The 21,656-nt window shown below is 34.7% G+C and overlaps 1 protein-coding gene across 2 annotated transcripts in view; it reads right to left on the minus strand.

Moving 5' to 3' along the window:
• Positions 1 to 5,951: 5,951 nt before the first annotated feature.
• The window catches only part of pde11al (phosphodiesterase 11a, like), a 41,140-nt gene continuing 25,435 nt past the window's right edge, over positions 5,952 to 21,656 (minus strand). For both annotated transcript variants that reach the window (XM_056476242.1, XM_056476241.1), the window contains exons 13-20: positions 19,060 to 19,169; positions 14,741 to 14,831; positions 9,145 to 9,245; positions 8,799 to 8,876; positions 8,646 to 8,709; positions 6,726 to 6,800; positions 6,554 to 6,637; positions 5,952 to 6,474 (exon numbers count right to left, since the gene is read on the minus strand). In XM_056476242.1, coding sequence (XP_056332217.1) covers positions 6,214 to 6,474; positions 6,554 to 6,637; positions 6,726 to 6,800; positions 8,646 to 8,709; positions 8,799 to 8,876; positions 9,145 to 9,245; positions 14,741 to 14,831; positions 19,060 to 19,169 — 864 coding nt within the window. In that variant the 3' untranslated portion in view covers positions 5,952 to 6,213. The remainder of the gene's footprint in view (positions 6,475 to 6,553; positions 6,638 to 6,725; positions 6,801 to 8,645; positions 8,710 to 8,798; positions 8,877 to 9,144; positions 9,246 to 14,740; positions 14,832 to 19,059; positions 19,170 to 21,656) is intronic.

The raw sequence follows: 21,656 nt of genomic DNA on the forward strand, positions 1-21,656 counted from the left end.
TAGGGCTACGTTTTCAGAATGAGCTTATGTTGCAACCAAGATGAGTTGAATCAATTCAATTCTTGACGTTTTTTTTTTTGCTTATTTTTATTTAACACTGAATTTAAGTTAATTTATTTGTGTTGAGACAACATGAAGGAATTGTGTGGAACCCAGCATTTTTACAGTGTAGTTTCATGAAAAGAATGAAACTTTGAAATAATGGCAATAATTAAATAAATATAAGAATTCAAATCTTGTTTTTTACACCAGTGTTTCTCAACCATGTTCCTGGAGGACCACCATCACTGCATGTTTTGGATGTCTCCTTTGTCTGTCACGTCCATTTCAGGGCTTTCAGTCTCTGATAATGAGCTGATGATCTGAATCATGTGTGTTTGTTAACAGGTTAAGGAGACATGAAAAATGTGCAGAGCTGGTGGTACTTCAGGAATGTGGTTGAGAAACACTGTTTTTAAATGTCTTAACTTTCACTCTTTAATCACAATTTCAAACACTTTCCTTAGGCTTGAATATACCACCCATAATTTGATGAAAAGTAAAAAAGAAATTCAGTTTGCAACAAATATATAGCAGCCCAGTAGTTTTCAATATTGATAATAATAATAATAACAATATGTTCCCAGTAGATGATAATATCAGAATGATTTCTGTAGGATCATCTGACACTGAATGAAATATTATGGTTAAAATTCACCTATAAATAACTAAAATAGTAACCTAATAATAAGAAAATGGGTAACACGGTGGCTCAGCAGTTAGCACTGTCGCCTCACTGCAAGAAGGTCGCTAGTTCAATTCCCAGCTGGGTCAGTGGGCATTTCTGTGTGGAGTTTACATGTTCTCCCCATGTTCGTGTTGGTTTCCTCCAGGTGCTCTGGTTTCCCACACAGTCCAAAGACGTGGTATGGGTGAGTTGAATAAACTAAATTGGCCATAGTATATATGTGTGAATGAGTGAGTGAATGAATGGATGTTTCCCAGTACTGGCTTGCAGCCGGAGGAGCATACATTTTGTAAAACATATGCTGGATAAGTTGGCGGTTCCCCTGACACCTGACGAATAAAGGGACTAAGCCTTTTAAATAATAAGAAAACAGTTAATGAAAGTTGTAATGTTATTTCAAAAGATTTAAATGTGTTTTTGATCAAATAAATGCATATCTTGTTAGCAGAATTGGCTTCTTTAAAAAAAATAAATAATAAAAAATGATGTCCAATCACAGATCACAGCAATCACTTGCATCACAGTGTTGTTTATTTACAAAACAGCCTGAGGAAAATGACCAGCAATCAGTCTGGCATGAAAAGACCCTGTATATTCCCTACAAACGGCACAGTAGTTCATATTTAAACATGTGGCATTCGATAGAAATGTGATCCACTGAAATACAGGATGAGAATATCTTCATAAGAGGCACATTGAGGCACCAAGTATGATATATCAACATTATATGCTAGCTAATAAAATATAATAGCCATTTCTGACCTTCCTTTTTAGGGTATGATTTTCTTGCTCTCTCTTTCTCTTTTAACGCAAATTCATAATAAATGCAAAATTAATTAAGTACATTTCATTTTGAATAAGGCAAACCGACTGCAATGAAATAGCACAATCTGACTGTATACATATACTGATAAAAATGAATAGCAAAACTACTACAACAGAAAGCTGCTGCTGTCAAAACTATACGCAGCATGCGTTTTATGGCATTCATAATGCATTCAAAAATACATAACACCTTACATACTCAATTTTGACAAACATAAACAGTAAAACTCACATGCCGAATAATAATAATGTTTTGCATGCAACAAATTAAGGTTCAACTCTGATGACTTTGGTACATCTTGAGAATTAACTATCAAAGACAAATCTCTGATAGCTAGTTTAGGACACATTCATTGTTGTATAATTTGTTGTTACAGTCTCAGAAATAATAGTACGAAAACTGTCTTTGAGGTGGTACCTTTTCAAAAGGTACACATTTTTACCTAAAGGTCCATGTTAATATGTATGGGTACATATCAGTATAACAGTACCTAAATAGTATTAAAACTGTACCTCTTAAACATTCATTCATTCATTTTCTTTTAAGCTTAGTCCCTTTGTTCATCAGGGGTCACCACAGTGGAATGAACTGCCAACTAATTAAGCATATGTTTTACGCAGCGGATGCCCTTCCAGCCACAACCCAACACTGGGAAACACCCATAAACACGCTTTCACTACGGCCAATTAAGCTTTTATAATATAGACCCTTCACGTACAAATGTATTACCTTTTGAAAAGGTTCCACCCCAGTGACAGTTCTCATACCTTTATTTCTGACAGTGTACCATGAGAACTGTTCATATGTAATCATGTACAAGGTAATCTACATGTAGTGTATTTTTCTTGCGGTGAAGGTAGTTGTACACTGAAAAAAATTATGTCTACAAAATTATTGCAAACAATTTATATGTGTTGAATTTAAACAAACAAATTAAATTTAGTAATGTATAACTTGATTTGTTTGTTAAAATTCAGCCCAAATAAATTGTTTACAACTACCTATCTTAAAAAAAAATGTATGTAAATCCAAGGAATCATCTTTGAATCCTTTTTTTTTAGTGTAATAGGTTTTTAAACTGAGGGAATGCAAATATTTTCAGAAAATAGCTTAAAAAAAAATAAGGAAATACTAAAATAATTCTAATAATTATTAATAATTCAGGGGTGCTAATAATTCTGACTTCAACTGTATATTTTATTTTTCTAATGATTCTAAAAGGATCTGATAAATAAATAATAAATAATCCAAAACTTGATTTGAATAAATCAACAGAACATTATGTCAAAACAAACAAATAAATCCAAATTAGATTCAAAGAAATAAATTAATAAATAAAAAATAAATTTAAATAAATAAATAAATAAGTAAATAAATGAATAAAAAATACTGTACTATGAAGTGTTTCCCAACCCTGTTCCTGAAGGCACACCAACGTCAATGTCTTCCTATTCAAACACACCTGAATCAAATCATCAGAACATTTGAAGAGACTCCTGAAATGGATGGTTTAGATAAGGCAGGCCCATAGCCAGGGAGGTTCGGGTGGTTTGAAAGACACCCCCCACCCCCACTGAGAGGTCCAGAATCTCATTTGTGCTATTTTGAATGCTATGCTATCACAAAATATGAACATAACTAATCAAAGAAGGCTTTAAGAAGAATTCAATTCAATTCAATCCATCTTTAAACTGTCTGGCAGCAAAAGTAGATTTGAACAACTGCGCACATGTTCACACAGATCTGCCAATGCGCAGTCACGCCGGCCGCAGTGACGTAGGCATGAATGACAGCGCAAAAAACAAATGCTGAATCAAAACTTTTTAAAATCCTGAATCAATATTGGAGTTTAATTTTGCATGCTGGAGGCAGGATGACACCATGGATGAAGCGGTAATGTAATGTTTTAACTATTTAGTCATGCAAAGCTTATGTAGACTGTTTTGTTACAAACAGGTTATATGCACAGTAGTGTTGTTCAGCCACTGAAATCTTAGGGCGAAAGATTGATGTGACTATTTTCAGTTTTTTAGGGGGCCTTTTACAGCATTGATAATTTAGTTTTTATATTTAGTTTAACAACAAAACATAAGTAAATAGTGCTATTCTGCCTAGCCTGCTTCAATGAGGTGAAGTTGGTTTTATGTTCACATCACATTGGTTCATTTTTGAACATTGACAACTTTTTAGGCACTCCCTGTATTGTTTACCATGCTACTCTGAATATTCGCTCTGAAATAGCATGTAAGTATGAAATAGCATGTATATACAGTAGTTGCTTAAGGACAGCGTGTGAGAGAGTGAGACTTATGAGAGAGTGATGTCAAGTTTTGCTTTCTAACTACACAACTGAAAACGTGCTAGATGTAATAGTTTTTTGTTCAGAATTGTAGTATTATAAAGTACTATAAAGTTCTCTAACTATTTAGCTTTCTAACTAAATGGCATGGTCTAGTGGGTCTCTGTCATTTTTAATGTGCACATTCACAATTTCAGGAGGCGTAGCTTTGGACGACAGGGGAGGGATTGTATTTGAAAGATATGATGCTAACCGGTTAGCATTTAGGCAGATCACTTACTGCACCTTTAATTTTAATACTGATTAGGCTGTTGTTGTTATCTATGAATTTTCAAATGTACTTTTTTTACAAGAGAGGCTATACAATCGGGAGGTTCTATATTATTATTATTATTATTATTATTATTATCATCATGTATATTTATTTTTATTATTCAAGGGGCCAAATTCAGGAAAGTTGTGGCCAGTTTGTTATTTGCTTAGTGAATGACAATAGGCTACTTAGCCTTCATTGGCATTTTTTAATTTAAAACTTTAACAAATTCTTTTTTTCCTAATGATAAATGATAAAAATAATATGTATACTGTAAATAAGTTTTTTTAATTATTTTTTCTAAATCTTTAAGAAATGTTTTGGTACATCAAAAAGTGTGATTATGATGACCACCCGACGAGCTAATACAAAAAAAAATAGTGCTTAAAATGTCACTAAAATACAGCAGCTATTTAAACTATCTAGTTGCTATTTAACTAACATTTTCTCCACGATAAATGTCCAGCGTTCTCCAGCCTCTGGCGCTTAGACTGTAGCTCTGCACAAGTAGTTTGTCCAGAGGAGAAATGGTCATGCCCAACTGAGCCTGGTTTCTCTCCAGGTTTTTTTCCCCTTCACTTTTGTCAATTGGTGAAGTTTTGTTCCTCACCACTGTCACCACTGGCTTGCTTGGTTTGGGACTTGATGAGCTGTGCATTAATGGATTTGCTCTTAAGTGTTTGGATTCTCAGCAGTGAAAATTAAACCACGCTGAACTGAACTAAACTGACTCTGAAAACTGGACTGACACAGTTTCAATCTACTATAATCTTCTATGTTAAGCTGCTTTGACACAATCTATTGACACAATCTAAGAATTGAATTTAACCGAATTTAATTGAATAGCAAATGAGGCGAATAACTGTAAAAAGGTCCACTTTAAAAAAAAAAAAAAGAACCATCCCTTTCACCAGACTGGCTATAGGACTGTATAGGAGATGCCCAAAATCTGTCCTGTTGGTGTGCCTTTAGGAACAAGGTCAGGAAACACTACTACAAAGAATAGAAAAAATATATTTAACTTTATAACATACACAAAACTATAGTTGACTTTTAAATTTAAAGATGAGGATGATCATTTGGTGGTTAGTTTTGTCCCCCATGAGAGTACAAACACACACATTAAACATTGTGAAGTAGAACTGTTCAATATACAGTAAAATGATCACACAAGAGGCTATTTAACAGTATTCCAGTGCTTTCATGCAATGCTAAAGAAACAACAGCAAAAGATCACAGTGATGTTCATTTATACATTCATCAAACAAATGCTCAGTTTCTGCATTGCAAGTATACTGTAAGAATCCCGTTAGCAACTTTGTTTTAAATAAATGCCAGGCAAGTAGACAGCAGCACAAACTCATTGAAAAACATCTGAGCATTGTAAACACTTCATGAATGGATAAATTCAGTGTTTTCACCTGAATTCCTGCACATATTCGCAGTTTTGTCATTGTTTTTTAACAAAATCTCAAAAATATGGGATTTAAATATTCGAACATTATTATAATTTCTTAATATATTATTTTAAATTGTAGATTTTGTAAAATTCTACACATACAAGTTATGAATTTGAGGGAAAGATGCATTTCATTTCAAGAAACATTAATTTCAGAAATCATGTTCTTCCAAAACTGTGCTGTCTTTTTTTCTGCAGAACACGCATATAATGTTGCATGAAGAATATAATGTTGCATGTTTTTAATCAACAACTCAGTTCCCACTGAATCTATTATATATTGTCAGCCAGTAGGAACCAGAACTGTTTGGTTACAACATTCTTCATTCAAATTATGTTCCTTTTATCTTATCTTTCACAGAAAAAAAGGGGAAAGTCTTACAGTTTTGGAAATGCATGCCATTTTTTGAGTGGACAATTCCTTTAATTTGATTAACATATTTTTTGAGTGGACTGTCCCTTTAATTTAAATAGAAATTCTGTCAATCTCAAAGCAATCCTTGTTAACAAAAAAGCATTGCTTAATGTGTTTTTCCATGTATAAACATAGTAAACTTGTCAAAATCCTCATTACTCAGTGAGCCAGCCTTTAATGGCCACAACACGCCCCTTCTTTATAATTGGCTACTAGTGTTTGCTTTGGCTCCACACCATGGGTGGAGCCTTCATTCTGATTGGTTGCTTCACTCTGACTAGATTCTGGCTCGTGGGTGGAGTCTGTCTCTGCTGTGCTGCATTCAGAGGCTCTCCGTGTTTGCTGATAGGACAGACAAAGCTCCTCCCACTTCTTTCGGTTGGCATCAATTCCATCTACCATTGGCTGAAGCTTTCTATTCAGCTTCACAAGAGCCTGTTAAATACATTACCATCACTGTGCAAAATGTAATCAGCTGGAGTTAGTACACTTAATTTGTTCATTTAACTTTTACCTCGTATAATGGCTTACAGATTCCATCAATCCATTCCAGCTGAAGCACAGGAAGCTCATCTTTACGATTGCGATCAAAAATGGCCTACATAAGAAATAGGAGCAAAATGAAAGTTTAGATGACAAAGCAAAGTTTAATAATCATAATTCTCTGATGGTGAGAGATTACATACAGCTGGTGTCAGCTTCAGCTCTGATCTCTCCCTGTCACCTTGTTCAAAGAATTCACTGGTCACCAGTTCAGCCACCTAGAGTTAGAAACATACAGTAAGAGTTATACTGATATCATTTTAAAGTCTTAAATGCTTTTTTAATGATCAATTAAGTTTGTTTTCTTTATAAATCAGATTTTATATGAATTCTGGATATAAATTTTGTCAAATACATAGTACACAGTATACAAATGCATAGTATACAGTTAAAGTCAGAATTATTAGCCCTCCTAAATTATTAGCCCCCCTGTTTATTTTTTCCCCCATTTTCTGTTTAATGGAGATTTTTTTCAACACATTTCTAAACACAATAGTTTTAATAACTCATTTCTAATAACTGATTTCATGTGTTTGTTTTCTGTGACATTTAAAGGCTTGATTAGGTTATTTAAGTTAACTAGGCAGGTTAGGATAATTATGCAAATCATTGTATATTAATGGTTTGTTCGGTAGACAATCGGAAGAAATTATAGCTTAAAAAGGCTAATAATTTTGACCTTAAAATGTTTATTAAAAGATTAAAAACTGCTTTTATTCTAGCCGAAATAAAACAAATAAGACTTTCTCCAGAAGAAGCAATATTATCGGACATACTGTGAAAATTTCCTTGCTGTTAAACATAATTTAGGAAATATTTAAAAAAGGAAAATAAACTGAAAAGGGGGCTAATAATTCTGACTTCAGCTGTGTGTATAGGCTGGGTCAGTTGGCAATTATGTGTGGATTTTGCATGTTCTCCCTGTGTTCGCGTGGGTTTCCTCCGGGTGCTCTGGTTTCCTCCATAGTCCAGTACAAGTGAAGACATGCAGTACAAGTGAATTGGGTATGTTAAAATTGTCTGTAGTGTATTTGTGAGAATGAGAGTGTATGGGTGTTTCCCAGTGATGGGTTGCAGCTGGAAGGGCATCCGCTGTGTAAAACATATGCTGGATTAGCTGGCGGTTTATACCGCTGTGGCGACCCCAGATTTATAAAGGGACTAAGCCGAAAAGAAAATGAATGGATGAATGAATATATATATATATATATATATATATATATATATATATATATATATATATATATATATATATATATATATATATATATATATATATATATATACACATACATACATTTCCATTGTCATTTAGTATAGTGATATAGAAATGAAACATACTTTCTGATCTATACTTATTAAAAAGAATAAATATATGGAGCTAAAACCTCTAAGTGCCATATGGTGCTTTCTTCAAAAATTAGCATTTTACATTCAGTCTTCTATGTTTATGTTTAGTTATTTTACTTCAAAGTCAGTGAAAACTATGTATTAATTGCCATAAGAGTGAAATTACTGAACCTATACTGTAAAAAAAACTGGTTGCCTTTATTTTTTTAAGATGAATTAAATTAACCTTATGAGTCAATTGAACTTACAGTATATTATTATATTATATATTAAACTGACTTAAAACAGCTTGCCTAACATAAAATTAAGTTACAACATGATTCACTTAGTTTAATAACAAACATATGCTGTTGGGACTAATTGATCATATAGTTTTTTTACAGTGTATGCGCAGAAGCCTGAGAAAAATAAACCTAGTTTTAGAATAATCTTTCAGATGGCACTTAGTGTTTTGTTGAATCTGAAATCTTCATATAGTCTTTGATACTTACTCACAGTCTTCTAATATGTCATTTGATTCTCTTTTTTCTTCTTTTTATAAACATTATCCATGGTAAATCCTATAAAAAATAATGTCTGAAAACAAGTATAATCTTACAGATTGGTTTTCCTCAAATAAATTTATTACATTAAGCAAATTTAGATATTTGTACTGGAAGAAGACACGATACAAAGACACTGATTTATATAATTTGTCGATACATCTTTCTAACCTGTTTTGAGATCTCCCATGGCCTTGTCACTGCACCCAAGTCACACGCCGTCATCAGCATAGACCTGGGATGTTTAAATGAAATGTGAATCATTTACAATACATCAGCTTCTACCATTTATGCTATTAATTTTAAAAAGACATAAACACTCACCTGAACATGTCTCTGTGTTCTTCATTACTCCAGCTAAACTGCCCAGACAGCACACACTCAAAGAACTTGGTTCTTCTTCTTTTATATCCATTAAAAAATAAAATCCACGAAAAAATATAAATATATATAATCTAAGCCTTATTGCTTAATATTTAATAGCTTTTCATGTGGAACAGTCTTTCAGCATCTGAACAAAAGCCGCAATAGTGTCTTAATATCTGCCTCTTTTCAAAGGGCGCCTCTCTGTGGCTTAAACATGAATTACATGCACTTGGTGGGAACTTTAGAGCTCTTATAATTAATTAATTAATTTATTTTACTTATGTCACTTCATGCTTATACTTACTTGAAATACAAAGTGAGATCTGTAGACAGAATGGCCTGTTTTAGTAGCTGCATCATGTTGCTGTATTCCTTGGAGCACAGATTCGCAAAAATGTTGTGTCCCTGTTGACGGTAAGATGTTTTACAGAAAACAATGAAAAAAAATTAAATGAGAAATATTACTGGTTAGAGTTTGTCATATAAATAGTAAAAGAAGATTCAGGCAAGATGTGTCAGTGGGTATTAAACTGGGTCAATCCATAATGGGATAGATTAACCCCAAAATGTAAATTCAGTCATTAATTACTCACCCTTCAATTGTTCCAAACCAGTTTAAGTTTCTTTCTTCTGTTTAACATAACAAAATCTATTTTGAAAAATGATGGAAAGTTGTAGATATTTGGTCTTCTAAAGAAGTCAATGGTTACAGTTTTCTATCTCAAACTAATTAATCAATGATATTTTTGGTGACTTGTCTATACTGACAATATCCTAAATGCTCCCAATAAAGTTTAATTCAGAAAAATGCTCCATTATAATCAGTGGCAGTTAGTGTTATTCCATTCTCTGTCAATTATGTGATATTCTAATTTCTTAATTGAATATATAGCACATCCGGTACATCATTGTCCAATTTTTTGTTATGTTTCAGCTTTATTCCAAAATGAGATTGATTCATGTGATGTAATTGTTATTATTCCTTTTAATTGTTCAACACAAAAGCAGCTCTTGGAATGTTGAAAACCTGTAACCATTGACTTCTATGATATTTGTTCTTCCATAGAAGTCAGTGGTTACACTTTTCTATCTCAAACTAATTTGGAACAAGTTACAGTATATTTTGGGTGAACCATACCTTTAATGTTGTAAACTGTGCACAAATGTTTGACAGCATTTAGAAAGAGCCCATCATATTCCGTTTCATATTAATCTGTGGTGTTTACATGTATAAAACTACATATATTATATTATAATAAAAATAAAGTAATGATTAAACGATTAAATTCAATGCGTGATGTGGGGTAAGTTGTGTCAGTAACGATAGTGAGCTGGAAAAGTTTTTTTTTAAGATTTAAAGGTACTATATGTCATAATGATATCTCACAATGTTATTTTTGGTGACTTGTGTATACTGACAAGATCCTAAATGCATCAATAAAGTTTAATTCAGAGAAACGCTCTATTATAACCAGTGACAGTGTTATTGCATTCCCTGTCAATGATGTGATTTTCTAATTTCCTAATTGAATATATAGTATATGACAGTTGGATTTTGGTCACTTTCCAACACAACCTAAAAATCAACCAAATGTCAATGTAATTTGATGTCCTTAGAATAAAATAACATTGTCCTTAACCTTGAATTTTGGTCACCTGACGTCATGACCTAAATCTAACCTAATATTAACGTCTTATTATGTTGTGTGCCTGCTGGGTTACAGCTTTATTTCAAGATTGATTGATTTATGTGATGTAATATTTATGTTTTATTTATTTTTAATAAATTTGCAAATATTCCAAACAAACTTCTTTGACATTGTCATTTTGGAATAAGGCTGAAGACTAAAGACTAACTGAAGACTAACTAAAGATGTAAAAAGTGAGGCATTATGAATGCGTTAGATGCATTGTATTTTGCAACTGAACTGTACAATCTACGTATAAAACAATGCTTATATTGTGTGTAATACAAAAGAGCTTATATAATGTGTAAAGAAGTCTAAACAGTGGTAGAGATAGTGCTTTTCCATTGGATAAAAATGCTGTCTGCAGCAATGAGATGAGTTTTCAAAGCCTGTATTGATCTATAATAGGTAACTCTGTGATTATGGCAGAAAAAAACAAATATGGTCACATCTTCATTCGTGTTTGGCACTTGTGCGCATATTTCAGTCAAACTGCACTTGAGTTCCCTTAAAATTAGATTATTTTCAGATTATTGGTGCTCACCAGTGCAAATGATTAAAAGTCATCCAATTAAAATTTGTCGGGCCGACATTTACCATAATTCTGATAAGTAACCCAAACTGTCTGTCAACAAATTTAGATTTGTATATCTGCGCAGCCGTTCACGCAGATCCACCATTTGTGTGCGCACATGGGCCACGTACATGTGCACACAAGAGAAAGTGACAGCGGTAAAAACAAATGCTGAATCAAAACTTTTTCAAATCCTGAATCAATATTGGAGTTATTTTTACACGCTGGAGGAAGGACGACACCATGGCTAAAGTATTTCTTTTAGACAGGTAATGTTCTGTTTATGTATATGTTCTGTATATGTATGAAAGACTGATGTGACTATTTTCAGTTTCATAAGGGACCTTTCACAGCATCGATAATGTAGATTTTTATTTAGTTTAACAACAAAACACAAGTAATTAGCGCTATTCCACCTAGCTTGCTTTACTGAGGTAAAGTTGGTTTTACATTCACATCACATAGGTTCCTTTTTGAACACTGATGCAGTCCCTATATTATTTACCATGCTACTATGAATATTCGGTCTGAAATAACATGTACTGTAAGTATGGCCCTTTGACTTTGATGTCCTCTGGTGTGCCACTATGTGCTAATTATAAATCAACTTTACTTGCAGGACACCATTCAAGAGCATGTAACTGAAGCCCCTTGTGAACCTATGAAGTGCACACTATGAAGTGTGAATTTTTCACATATTATTTGGAACAACTATAAAAAGTTTTATTGTCATTTGGTGTGACACCCCTATTATTGAAAATGTGAAGCAAGTCCGACATGTCAAGAAAATTCTTCACGATTTCATATCAAATATATTGCACTCTACGAAGATAAGCATCCAAGATAAGATAAGGATGAATTACCCAATTACACTATTTGTATATAATTAAGAGTTGTTTTTCTTAATTTTTGCTAGAGTATGTCACACCATAGGACATATTTAAGGTAAAAAACCTTAGTAGTTGCCTTATATTTTCTCTAACTATTGTTGTTTTACAAAATAAATGCCTATTTGTCAACTACGTTTAATCAAACCAAACCTGCCAAGAATGAATACACCACACAACCTTTAGGGAAAGCACATTTGTTGTTTTAAAGCCTATTATTACTCAAAAAAACGTTCTATGCTGAAATAAAGCCAATCACCAAACTAAGAATCACTCCGCACCCCTGAGTATCATTCATAATGAACGTGTCTGTGAAAGTTCTCTACTCATGCTTAGGTCTTGCAATGGAAAGCAATTTCCTTCTGTCTTTGCTTCAGTGCCGATGACCCAAGAGGGGAATCTCCTTAGCACAGTTAATTGGTGTTGGTTAAAAAAGCTCAATGGATGTCTACAGGAAATCGATACAGAGCTCGGTCATGATTAAACGGCTCAGAGCTAAATCAGCCACTTAATCAAACGCTGACAGCCATTTGCATTTCTTCCATCCACTGAGACATGCAAATGTGGACAAGGATAAAAAGGACCATTTTTGCAAATCCATAACAAAAGTGGTATGAAGGACACAGTATTATTCTGTTGCCTGACAGTGACCATTGGGTTCTGAACATTTGCAGGCAAAAGTGTGAATAACAATTCCAGTGCAAATTTTTAAATACATGACTAATGTGCGAATCTTAGCATTTGTGGGAACACCTTATTTGAAAGTCATAGGGCCCTATTTTAACAATCTAGGCACAAAGTCTAAAGCACAGGGTGCAATGCATACGTCTCCACACCTCCTTTTTAGACCAGCACGCCCATGAGTCCACAAAGTGGTGAAAATGGATTTGCTATTTAAATTAGGGTTGCACTGGTCAAAAATAGCAACAAAACACAACTTGCCCCTTATTGCACCGGGTGTATGATAGGGCCCATAGTGTTGGGCTCATAGTGTTAGGCCTACAGCGTAATTATACAAATAAGTAAATTTTTAAATATGGATATGGTTTTTTAACTATTGACATGGCTTTTTATTCTCTTTTCTTCATCTATGTTGTTGCTTTGGCACAATCTACATCGTAAAATGCGTTATAGAAATAAAGATGAACTGAATTAAAAAGTTATGTGTTATTTTTTGAGTTTGGTTTAGTACTAATTGCTTGTAATTATTATAATTTACTCTCATTACTATAGTAAGTAAGTAACATGTAGCACTTTGTTTTTTTTTTTTTGTCTTTCATTTTACTGCAAATTCATTTTTCAGAAAAACTGGGACACACCAGGCCGATGGTTAGCCATTGGTCAGAGACTGTCTGATTAGTTCTTTTGGTGCGTTTTACACACCGCCTCTTGATGGGTTAACATCAGAGCAAGTTGGCCCAATTTAGCATGTTGAATCGGTGTTGGCCGTTGGCTGAATGGAGCGTTCTGATTGGTTACTCGTGAGGTGAAGTGGTAACCAAATAAACGATGTAACCAAGTAAACTATATAAGACAAGAAGAAACAAAGAGGCCGGCTGAAATTTAGCTACTTTTCTTAAATATTTTTAAACAACATGGATTATTGGCTTATCAGACAAATTTGCACAAACGAATTCCTATATGTCAATGTCAACCGAGGCTTATTCTGATTAAATAACCCTATATACATTTCTGGAGAGAGCAAAATGTGTTCCAGGAGCTACTTTTTTTTTTTCAGTTTTTGTTTTCGCGAATTAGCTGTGTACGCTTTTTTCAGACTTCAATTTTGGCGAGTGCCATTCATGCCTGCTCTTCCCACATAAATCCACCAGAGGCCGCTGTCGACTGACTGATTTACTGACTGACCAACCGACTAATAATCCCACCCTCCCCTACGCTAAGCCCAACCAATAGTGTTTTAAAAAGCACAGATTGACCCACACAGCCCCGTCCTTAAACCCAACCGCTGTAAAAAACCCTGATTTTTACCACGTTTTCAGATTTGACCACATTCTCAGTTTGTTATTTACTTGTTTATTTTATTTTTTGGCTTATGTTTTTGTCTTATCTGCTTTCTAGAACCGTTCTTCACCAGACTCGAACCCAGTTGTCGTGGTCAATTCCGCTCTGCATCTCAAGTCCGCAGACAGACTTGAGCTACCGAACAAACTGGTAACAATGGAAAGGCCGTCCATACAGAGGTAAGTGGTCAGCTGGTAAGCTTTCGTTTTAAAGATGAAATGCAGCCATACGTACTTCTGGCTACATAATTCATGATCTCCAGAAACGTATATAGGGCTACGTTTTCAGAATGAGCCTATTGTGGATTGTGGAACTAAACCCATCTGTTTGGTGTGTTCGTGCACAGCTTTTTGGTCCAGACGAGACCAGACAAGTGCTGACAACACACTTGCATTTCAGTGGTACTATTTGTTTTGCATCAGCTTGGTGTGTCCTGGACTTAATGGGACAGGACAGTGAAAAGAATAGACCGGGAAAGGATCAGCAAATGGGTCACAGTGAGCATGCTGCTATGTGTTGACACACTAACTGCAAGGCTATTGAAGCAAACATCCATCTTCTATTTCAATTACAGTGGGACATCTATCAAAGCATAGTGTTTCAAACACAGCATAGAAATAGCCCATTACTTCTACATTAAGATGTTTTTTTCTTCCATGTAAAATCTGACCTGAGACCTGATCAGACACACATGCTAGTTCATGTCATTGAAACACGGCTCATGCTCACCTCACTCTGCAGGATCATGACAGCGTGGTTGAAATGATGATGCTCAAGTGTGGCAGATGTCCCATACAGCAGTGCTAGTGCTGAGCCAGACCTTTAAAAAACACAACAGAGATTAGCTACAGTATAATAACAATGTTATGTTGCTATAAAATTTGAAGTATTTTTTTACATGACACTTTTAAAGAATATCTCTGAAATTATGTTTTCAAAATTCAGACCCTCACCCACTCTCACTTTCCTTCGTTTCAATTTCACTGGTAATTGTTTTACACAGCAGAGGCTCTTCCTGCCAAAACTCAGCACTGAGAGTACAACCCTCAGTGTTGGGAAACACCTACACTCACACATACTATGGCCAATTCACTATACCCAATTCACCTATTATCGCATGGCTTTGTACTGAGGGGAAAACTGGAGCACACAGAGGAAACCTGCACACAAACATGAGAGAACATGCAAACTCTACATAGAAAGGCCTCAACTCGAACCACCGACCTTCTTGCTGTGAGGCGACAGTGCTAACCACTTAACCACTGTGCGATTAAAATTCAGACCAAATTTGTGTTTTAGTCAATATTAAACCAAATTAATTGTATAATGAAACATATGTTTAAATGCAGATTTAGGTCAAAGTAATGCTACAAGATAGTATGTTGCCAAAACTGTTGTTCTTTTTCCACATGTAACCTAAATATACCCTAAGTGATGTATTTTAGATTCACATCAATTTAGACAACATCTTAAAATTGGATTTGTACTAAATTTTAGGAATGAGGAGTCGACTCCAAAGAGTTGGCTGCTGATATGCTCGAATACATTTTTTATTCAACCTATGCCTATTTCATGAATAAATAAATAAATAAACGAATAAAAAATAAATAAATAAATAAAAACACTTTCATAATGACAAATTTAGCCAAGATTTATTTATTGACGCAAAATCTGAAAATAAATGTGGTTTTGTTTTAGCCCTGAATGCACTTAATTTCATCTTTAATATTCATTGTTCTTGTAGATAACTACAAAAACTAAAATTAAGACACAAATTATACCAAACAAAATTCCAACAAAGTTAAATAAAAATATAGCCAAGACTAAGGGTGCCTTCACACCTAGACTTTTGTTTCGGAACCTGTCTCGTGTCCTTAGCGCAGTTCGTTTGGCATATGTGAAACCAGCAATCGCATTCGGATCCGCGCCAAATCAATCGGTCCAAGATCGCCTGAATGAGGTGGTCTCGCCTCGATTATAATGAACTCGGGAGCGGATTGATTGTAGTGGGAAAGCGATACCATTCGAGACCGGCTATATCACTGTATTATGGATATGTAATAGGCACATATACGGCTATATGAAGAGAGAGTTATGAGTAGGGCGGGAGGTCATTCCTACCTGTAAATGTGCGTCTCATGAGTCTCTATAATGCATAAGCTGACTGCTATGTATGAGAAAGTCTTACCTCTGATTTATACTTGGTAACAATATCTGTGGGTGTCACCATTCAAAATGAAAGCACAGCTTTTTGCTTATGATGTCTTTATAGACCAATTACCATGTTTGTAAACATTCAGGATGCGCACGCAGGGAGGTGGCAGAAAAGGGAGCGCTAGCATTTACAGTGAGGGAATGACATCCAAGTTTGTTTTTGTCTTAGAAATAAGATATAGTAATTACATATTATACATATTATTTACATAATGCTTTCATTTTCAGCATATTATAACAGCTCGTCACCCAGTGATAATCACAGTGATTCAGCAAAATTAACGCTAAAGTGAGTGGCGTTCGTCTGACAGGTCCATTTGCGATAGCACCGTCCCAATGAATATTGGATAAGATGAAATGACCAAGCATCCAGCCCCAAATATACAATCTCATTGAAGCTCCAAGTGATTTTACAAGAGAGAAGTACAACACGACATCCTATTTCCTATTGCAGCCTGTGTTTTTTTGCAACCGAGGACCTGTGTGATGTCATGTGTGACGTGGGTTGGTGATTGGTCTAATGCTCATCATCATAAATTTAAATAAAGACATATAACAGCTGAGCAAGACTCTGCAAAATAAACCCTGAAACTCTGACCAATGTGAGGAGAGTTAAAGGGCACCTAAGGTAATCTTTTGTGATCCCAGAATGTATCTTTAAAGTTTGAGCTCAAAACAACCATCAGAGTATTTTTTATAGCTGTCTGAAGTGTCTGTATTATAGGCGGTAAAACTTGGTTGCTGATTTTTTGTACTGGGCCTTTAAGGCTAGTCCTCCCTGCCCACCGTTCCCACGTGCCTGTCAGTAACAAGCCTAAGTCGCCGCCCTCGGCTGCCTCAGGAAGCAGATCTCACGTTGCATTTGTGAGAAATACTACAGTATGAACTTTACCCATCAGTATTTGATGCAGTTTTTGTGAGTTGCAACGATGAGTCACACAGAAAGTCGTTACAAAGTTCACGCGCACACACGGCGAGGACACGCGCACACACACACACATAGAGCAGACACCCACACACACACACAGAGAGAGAGAGCACGCGCGTTTAGCTTCGCACTCTGTTTGCACACATATGTGTCAGGATACAGGGTAATCTCCACTGCTGTACAAATATCTGTTATGTTAATCAACAAAATAAACCTGATTTAATGTCCACAAACCGGGATTGAAGCGTCTCCCTTTATAATTCTTCTGACACGCGGTTGTGCTGATGACGTAAAGCTGAAGTAAATCGCTGTACTTCATAACACACATGCTCTGTTTTAAAACATTTTAAACTTGTAAAACTCACTCTTGATCACATTTAATGATGATTGATGATCATAGCGAACGTAACAGACCTTTTATTCCCGGTTGCTTTGCGCACGTCTGGTCTTGTTGATATGATTATACACGTGACTATCGGGACATGTTAATACCCACATCTGTCAATCAATCAAGTTGCGGTCGATCTGAAAACCGCTCCAATTGGTCCAGCGTTTTTATGTTGTTAAATTTGAAAAAAAAAAAGGACTGGGTGTGTTTATATCACCCCAATATGACGGTCTATACACTACATCTACACACATGTCTGTCCAAACAGCTTTAAAAGGAGATTTTTCACCATAGGTGCCCTTTAACTCACACGTGAATTGTTTTAGCTCTTTTGGTCTGTTTAGAAAATTTTCAATGAGCAACATTGCAACAACATCATAACAATTTTAATTACTGTTTCGGAACAAATTAATTGATTCACAGGTGTGAATCGATTAGGTCCTAAGTGTTTAAAAGGTCTGACTCACTCCTTTTTTCCGTGTATACCACACCATTGAATTACAATGCACAAATTGCCCAAAACAAACAGTGCTATTTAAAAGTAAAGTAATGGGTTATTTAAAAGTACACTGAAAAAGATCACATTTACAAGAGAGAACAAAATTTTTGATTTTTAGTCTGTTTAATATCTGTTGATATGCTCCTTCAACAGACATTTAACTGACTTTAAGAAACTTTGCAAGTAAATGTCAATTTACACAAACCCTAACCCCAACCTAACAGTCTACTTATACTCTAATGAGAATTAGTTGGCATGTAGATGCAATGTAACTTAAATTCAACAAACAGACCATCAAAATAAAGTGTGACCGATTATTTCATTCACTCATCTCAGTATTCAAGTAGACTATCAAACATTTATATTAAGATATTTAGACAGTTTTATGATTTTTAAAAAATGTTGTTTGGGCTCAATTGAGGTGTTTTTTCTTTGTTAGTGAACTGCTACACATCTTTCCATTAAACATAATAATAATAATAATTATAATCATATTAATAATAAATTGATATTTTAACTTTCTGTCTCCAGTATTGCAATGTGCTTATCTAAATGATCTAAACAACACAACTAAAATATGCTGTAAAATAGCGTAGGCTAATAATTATTTTATTTTGACTGCAGATGATTTACTGTTTGTTTGTCTGACCAGAGGAGAACAATGGACAATGTAAAGCTGAAATTGACACAGTAGCATTGTATAAAGTGTGATACAGCATGTTTAATCCTTGTGCTATTTAAAGTGAATGTAAATGGAGTCAATTTCACCGACTCCAAAATTATCATTCGAGAATCGAAGTCGACTCCAAAAAATCCGGAACCGAACACCCCTAGTGGATTTGTCATCTGTATTTGTTTTCTGAAATGTGCAATGTAGTGTACCAAAAGCAATGTATTTGGGAAGGATGAAATAGTATTAATTAATACCAATTAAGAAATAAGAAATCAATGCTAAATGCTAAAATCTAAGTATAGCTAACCATGAAAACTTGCATAATTGGAGAAACAAAGAAACTCACTTGGCCTGAAAGGCGTTATTTGTGCCACGATGGTCCAAATCATGGCAGAAGCATCCAACCATAAGTGCAAGTGTCTCTGTTTCAGTCAGCACCTCCTGGAACGCAGCAGTCTGGACCACATCAGAGAAACATAGAAGTGAAGTCAACCCAACCAAACAAATATAGTGATTCTGTTAATGCCTTGAAACATTATGAAACTATGCATTTACTGCTTTCACCTGAGAAAATCATTACAAGGATACAAATGTATTGACATTGTTTACCGACACTAATGCTGTTGATAATAATCATTTCAATTATACTATGCCAATAATCATACATTTACTCACCTTGGTGTTGTTCTAATAGTTGTTATAATCTTTAGGTGATAAAAAAAGTTTAAAAAGTCCTGCCCTTGCTTTTCCAGGTAATAGCCGTAAATAATAATCAGTAATCAAATAGATCAAAAAATTATCAAATGAAACATGCTGTATACTGCTCTATAGTGTATGCTCAATTATTAGCTAAACAGTTTCCACAAACTCACTCAGGAAAAGCACTCAAGTTGTAAGAAATCAAGATATCAAGAAACAATGCACAGAACTGAATCCTTGTACTTTCTTTTTTAAAGTTAATGTGCTTGATGTGTTCTTAGCACAACAAAATACCACATTCATATGCCGATTTTCATTTTTACTTTCATCTGACTAGAATTCCAGTGAAGAAACTACAAAGATACCTTTTTTCAACATTGTTGTACTGACCTTGATAAAAAAGGTGCAGATGTGTGCTTTCTCTGGGTAAGGTGGATTAAAATGTGGCATAAGAGTTTCACACAAACATACAAAACAGAGTATTTTGATAAGGGGTTCCTGTTATTCTATTTTAAAGGTTTCTAATTTTATTTAGGCGGTTCATTCCACTGTAGCGAATCCTGATAAATAAAGGGGATAAGCTGAAGGAAAATGAATAAATGAATGATTTTATTGATTGGTCTTCTACAGAACATTAGATTTAGCTGCATTCAAATTCAAAAAGCTATTTAGTCTTCTCAATATATTCAAAATTCACAAATCATCTCATCCGAGACAATAATGTATTCATAGAGTTTACTGTAAGAAAGATTGATATGCCTTGTTGATATACTGTACTCAATGTCTTAACAATAAATGCTTCTTTTTGACAACATGAACTGACTATAGGGTTTGAGGGTGAAAGCAGATGTTGTTTGCAGGAAGAAGACCACAGGCCAGCATTTTGTAAATGTTTTATGTATCTACGTAAACCAGTTCTGCCATGCAAGAGACCGTAACTTTGTTTTTTGAGGAAAATGAGTTATTGATACTGTATTTTTGGGACAATGAATGCCTCCTTATCTTAGAATCATATCTTGAGTCAATACCATTGTTTTCTCAAGAAAATAATGTCTTATCTTGACAGTCACTTCCAAAAACCCAAGCGAAACCAAGGCAGAACATCGTAACCGCTCTTTGACTTGTTTTTGATATGCTTCAATTAAGTTACGGTTCTCTGCTGCACGTCAATATGAAGTTACTGTGAGCAGCCTGGAGTTATGATATTCTGCATTTGTTTCACTATCATACTTACTATTACAAATAGGCTAACAATCTGCTACATTGAAAGCACTGCAAACAAGCAAAGACAATAAATTGCGATAAAAAAATATCTTAAATAATCTAAAAAAGTTTTGGAACTGCTGATACACAGTACAGTCTATATAACTACCTATGATTTCGAATGTAACATATGGTAACACTTTATTTTGATGGTCCATTTGAGTATTAGGCAGCTATACTGGTGGAGAGGAGACAGAGTGATGAAGTCATTTATCATATGGGGATGGTTAGGAGGCCATGATGGACCAGTGTGCAAATTTGGCCAGGATGCCTGGGTTAAACCACTAATCTTTTTCAAAGGACTTCCTGGGATTTTTTACGACCACTGAGAGCCGGGACCTCGGTTTAACGTCTCATCCAAAAGATGTCGCTCACTGAGCAGTATAGAGTCCCCTTCACTATACTGGGGCGTTAGGACCCACACAGGTTCAGGCTTATCTTCAGTCGGTGACCATGTGAGAGTTGCAGAGAGCTAGCTGCCGGCAACTGTTAGCTGCTGGATACTGTTACTTCAACAGACATTTAACTGACGAAAAAAGAAACTTTGCAAGTACATGTCAACTTACACTAACCCTAACCCCAACCCTAAGCCCAACCTAACAGTCTATTTATAATTTAATGAGAATGAGTTGGCATGTATATGCAATGTAACTGAAAAAAAAAAAAAAAAAAACGGACCATCAAAATTAAGTGTGACCTAACATATTACAATACAGAGACAAAAAAAATATGTAATACTGTATGTAATTAATTTCAAATTACAGAAACTAATAATTATATACTATGTATTACATTTTGGAAGTAATTGCAAATGCAACCAAAGCATTGGAAAGCAATAAGTAAATGGCTTTAAGTAACTGTCAGTAATCCAAAATAAATAGCATGATTACTAGACACTAAAGGTGTTGCTGTTTTTTTGTAAATGTTGAGCAGAAATATTGATCATGTGGAAGTTACTGCTTTTTGCCTTGGCATGACTGC

This window comes from Danio aesculapii, chromosome 16 (assembly GCF_903798145.1).
Source record: "Danio aesculapii chromosome 16, fDanAes4.1, whole genome shotgun sequence".
NCBI lineage: Eukaryota > Metazoa > Chordata > Actinopteri > Cypriniformes > Danionidae > Danio > Danio aesculapii.